The sequence below is a fragment of the Gadus chalcogrammus genome, chromosome 16 (assembly GCF_026213295.1).
Source record: "Gadus chalcogrammus isolate NIFS_2021 chromosome 16, NIFS_Gcha_1.0, whole genome shotgun sequence".
Taxonomy (NCBI): Eukaryota; Metazoa; Chordata; class Actinopteri; order Gadiformes; family Gadidae; genus Gadus; species Gadus chalcogrammus.
In genome coordinates, this window is record NC_079427.1 from 10,119,987 (window position 1) to 10,124,571 (window position 4,585).

General features: G+C 42.3%; 1 protein-coding gene across 1 annotated transcript; it reads left to right on the top strand.

Moving 5' to 3' along the window:
• The first annotated feature begins 2,718 nt into the window (after positions 1–2,718).
• On the top strand, positions 2,719–3,768 carry LOC130405382 (cyclin-dependent kinase-like 3). Its single transcript, XM_056610444.1, has one exon. It carries the CDS (start codon positions 2,719–2,721, stop codon positions 3,766–3,768), a length of 1,050 nt encoding a protein of 349 aa, XP_056466419.1.
• The last annotated feature ends 817 nt before the right edge of the window (positions 3,769–4,585 follow it).

Here is a 4,585-nt window from a genome sequence, read left to right on the forward strand (position 1 = left end):
ACATTTAGAGATAATGCACCGACACATCAAGGCCGAAGCTCCACTCTCTAGACATTCCTGCGACGACTCCTCCAGCGGTGTTTCCAATCTTCTTGATCTTGCATGCAGCTGGCTAGCTCGGCTGCGCTTTCTGCTGCTACATCTTTCCGTATGGGGGCCAGTGATTGTGGGAAGCCTAAAGCGTGTTCGGCCTTGCGATTGGACAAGGAGCCAGGAGGTTTCTTATTTATCATTGTCGATTAAATCATTCAATGTCCTGCTTTTGTCTCATGTCATCTCACCCCCTGATGGCACTATTGCATTGTTTGGAATACTTCTCGGTTTTTTAGCAGCATATTCATGGCCATACTTTGGCATGGTCGTTATTCAAACCAGGCTTTTTAAAGTTTTTTAAGTTGCTGGGTTGCAAATATGTCAGTGTCCACTTTTATATATATTATTTATTTATTTATTAATTTATATTTATCACTCATGTAAATCATCAATGTCCTTGTTCAAACAATCTTTACTTCTGTATCAGAAATTGCGCATAGGCCTATGTGTTACTAATTAGAATGCCACTGTAGAACGTGATAACGTTACAAATTCCCGATAATGTAATAACCCCAATAATGTCATAAAAATCTGCATTTGAGTCCATTTAAAATGTAATAAAACATGATAATGTAATACCTTCCCGATAATGTAATTATCTCTGTAACAATAATGAATAAAGTGCTACATTATCCGAATAAGAATCAATTTTATTACATCTTATTGTACAGTACACAAGAGTACATTTCTTATTCTTAGGCTTGATTCCTCAACATTCACATGGCAGCAACATATACCAGATAAATAAATAAAGATAAGAAACCATAAAAAAATCTTGGTGAACTAAGACTGTTCTGGTGGCCTTCCGTATCCATTCTCGGGTACTACGGTTGTAATAGACATCCAAATCCCCGCCGTGCTGGGACACACATTTACGTGTCGGCTGACGCTTTTTCAGCACAGCTTCTCCACTGTCATTGTCAATGGACACAACACGCAGCAACCTCCGCAGCATATGTTGGACTCACTTCAGGGGAACTCCGCGAAAATGGACCGCCAACGAGTCATCATCCCAAACACACGTTCAGTTTGGCCCAGGAGCCCTCATTGTGCCCATGAATGCTTCTGGGTGGACCAAGCCTGCTCTGGTGGCCTTCCGTATCCATTCTCGGGTACTACGGTTGTAAGCGACATCCAAAGCCCCGCCGTGCTGGGCTGACACGCCAAGTGTGAGCTGTGAGTGTGACCGAGACTGCACATAAGGAGAAGGGACGCCTCTCGGTTACAACAGGCTTGCTGGGTGGTTAGAGCGGACGCGGCTGCTTCCGTAGCCACCACCATATCGCTGATCGAAAAAGTTAATCTAACTAACGAACTAAAAGTCGTTAACATTCACTGAACAAAGATTATGATAATAAAGTACGCATTTCTCGCTAGAAATGTTATCAAAACACATATTCATGCCCAAACTATCCTAAAAATGACATTATCCACTGCGAGTCGAAAGAGTGTCAGCCATTTTTATAAGGCAGACCGCGACTTGACTACCTGTCTGACAATCGAGCAGGCTGCTGTTAAGGACTGCAGTCCTTGTTCCCCCGGCGTGGTTGACCCAAGGCTTCATCCAGGCTTGGTACACCCAGAAGTGCACATCGTGCCAATGAGCGCTTCTGCTCATCGGCTCATCGTGTTGATGAGCGCTTCTGGGTGAACAGAGCTGCTCCAATGGTTGAAATGAACATCCAAACCGCGGTTCTAGGACTCGACTGTGATGGCAGTTTTGTTCTATTAACGCTATACCAATTTCCAAGCGTAGATATGCGTGAGAGGAGGCAGATGTGCGCCTATGGTTACCACAAGTAACACTTTATTTTGTTATTTTTTATTAAAGGCTATATTTTTTATATTAATATCTTAATTAATATTTTATATTAATATAAAAACAATTAATAAAAAAAAATATATATATATTTTTAAAAAGTTTCTTAAGTTACTAAATTTAGTCAATTTGATTTTTGGGATATTTTGCTTTGAAGAGTGTTAAACTTTCGGAGTATTACCGAAGAATCTGGTTACCCTGGATTGGGACCACCGTTCTAGGACCGGGCTCGGATGGCGGTTTTGTTCTATTAACGCTATACCAAGTTTAAAGTGTAGCTTGGAGCTCGCGTTTTGCTCAAATCCCTTCATGCACTTCTGACAACGGCCACTTGTAGGATAAGTGAGAGAACGCAGATTTACGCATATGGTGACCTCACCGAAAGAAGGCACAATAGATTTTTTTTATTTAAACCTGTTTTTTTATAAATATATTTGTACTTTACTTATTATTATTATTATTATTATTATTATTTTATATTTATTTAATATATATTTAAAATAAATATATTTATTTTTATACAATTACAAATGAATCAACTTTTTAAACTTACATTTTAACTTTCATTAAATAGAGGAGTAAAACCGAACATCTGTTTACCCGGGATTATAGACCATATATTGGTTTTTGCTAAAGCAAATAACATAAAGTTAGTTTTTCAGATTTTATAAACCTTCCCTGTCCAGATTTCTATAACTTTTTGGATATCGGATATGGAAAAGTACGAAGTTTTGGAGGATCTTGGCAGTGGTGGATTTGGAAAGGTACAAAAATGTAGAAGCCTTCATTCAGGGAACGTCTTCGCCATGAAAAGGTTTTTTCCCACGGAAGACACGCACCTCATCTTTCAGCGGGAACTCGCGCCTCTGTCGGAGTTGAAGCACGACAATGTCATCAAAGTGCTTACGGCGTTCCTCGACGGGGGGCTCATGCATGCCCTCTTTGAGCTCCTCGACCACAGCATTGTTGACGAGGTGGAGATGAAAGGCTGCGGTCTGGAGGGTCCGACGGTCAAGGAATACAGTTTCCAGATCCTCACCGCAGTGGACTTCATCCACAGCCACAATATAATGCATCGAGACATCAAGCCAGATAACCTGCTGGTCTCGCACTCGGGAGTCCTCAAGTTGGCCGACTTTGGCTCCAGCCGCACGTCCAACCATGTGTCCAACCATGCGTTTAACCATACGTCCAACCATGCTGCCGCACCGCTCACACGGGATGCTGGCACGTTGTGTTTCCGTGCACCAGAGATGCTGTTGATGGACCCTGACTACAACAAGCCTGCTGATGTGTGGGCCGTTGGGTGCACCTTGGTGTTCATGGCCGTGGGAAACTACTTCCTGAGAGGCGAAATAACCCCGAAACAAATCAAGATGATTATAACCAAAGTGGGACCTCTGACTGCCATCCAGGAGCAGCAATATTACGCCCAAGAGTTTGGGGCCCTGCCCGTGGTGCTCCCCCCCACCGACCTGATGGAGAAGTACGGCCTCTCCGACCTCCTGCTGGCTCAGCTAGTGGAGATGTGTCTGCAGATGGACCCGGTGGACAGGTGGGGCTGCTCTGCGCTGCTGAGACACCCATACTTCACCCAAGATCATTTCCACGAGAGGTTTCCCAAGGAGCTGCAGAAGATGGTCGACCAGGACCTGTCTGTCGCCCTCATGGTGGACCAAGAGTCGTTCCCACCAATTACAACATGGGAAAATATCCTGGAACACATTAACAGTCCCGCGGTGGAGAAAGAAGATGAGGAAAAGTGCTGCTGTCTCGAACATTTACGGGAACTTTGGAAGGACATAACAGAAGCACTCTGGAGAACCATCGACAAAGGCTGGGGCTTGTTGAGGTAAACATTTAGAGATAATGCACCGACACATCAAGGCCGAAGCTCCACTCTCTAGACATTCCTGCGACGACTCCTCCAGCGGTGTTTCCAATCTTCTTGATCTTGCATGCAGCTGGCTAGCTCGGCTGCGCTTTCTGCTGCTACATCTTTCCGTATGGGGGCCAGTGATTGTGGGAAGCCTAAAGCGTGTTCGGCCTTGCGATTGGACAAGGAGCCAGGAGGTTTCTTATTTATCATTGTCGATTAAATCATTCAATGTCCTGCTTTTGTCTCATGTCATCTCACCCCCTGATGGCACTATTGCATTGTTTGGAATACTTCTCGGTTTTTTAGCAGCATATTCATGGCCATACTTTGGCATGGTCGTTATTCAAACCAGGCTTTTTAAAGTTTTTTAAGTTGCTGGGTTGCAAATATGTCAGTGTCCACTTTTATATATATTATTTATTTATTTATTAATTTATATTTATCACTCATGTAAATCATCAATGTCCTTGTTCAAACAATCTTTACTTCTGTATCAGAAATTGCGCATAGGCCTATGTGTTACTAATTAGAATGCCACTGTAGAACGTGATAACGTTACAAATTCCCGATAATGTAATAACCCCAATAATGTCATAAAAATCTGCATTTGAGTCCATTTAAAATGTAATAAAACATGATAATGTAATACCTTCCCGATAATGTAATTATCTCTGTAACAATAATGAATAAAGTGCTACATTATCCGAATAAGAATCAATTTTATTACATCTTATTGTACAGTACACAAGAGTACATTTCTTATTCTTAGGCTTGATTCCTCAACATTCACATGG

Coding starts and splice junctions, on each gene's coding strand:
- LOC130405382 (XM_056610444.1), top strand. CDS start 2,719: ATGAAAAGGTTTTTTCCCACGGAAGACACGCACCTCATCTTTCAGCGG.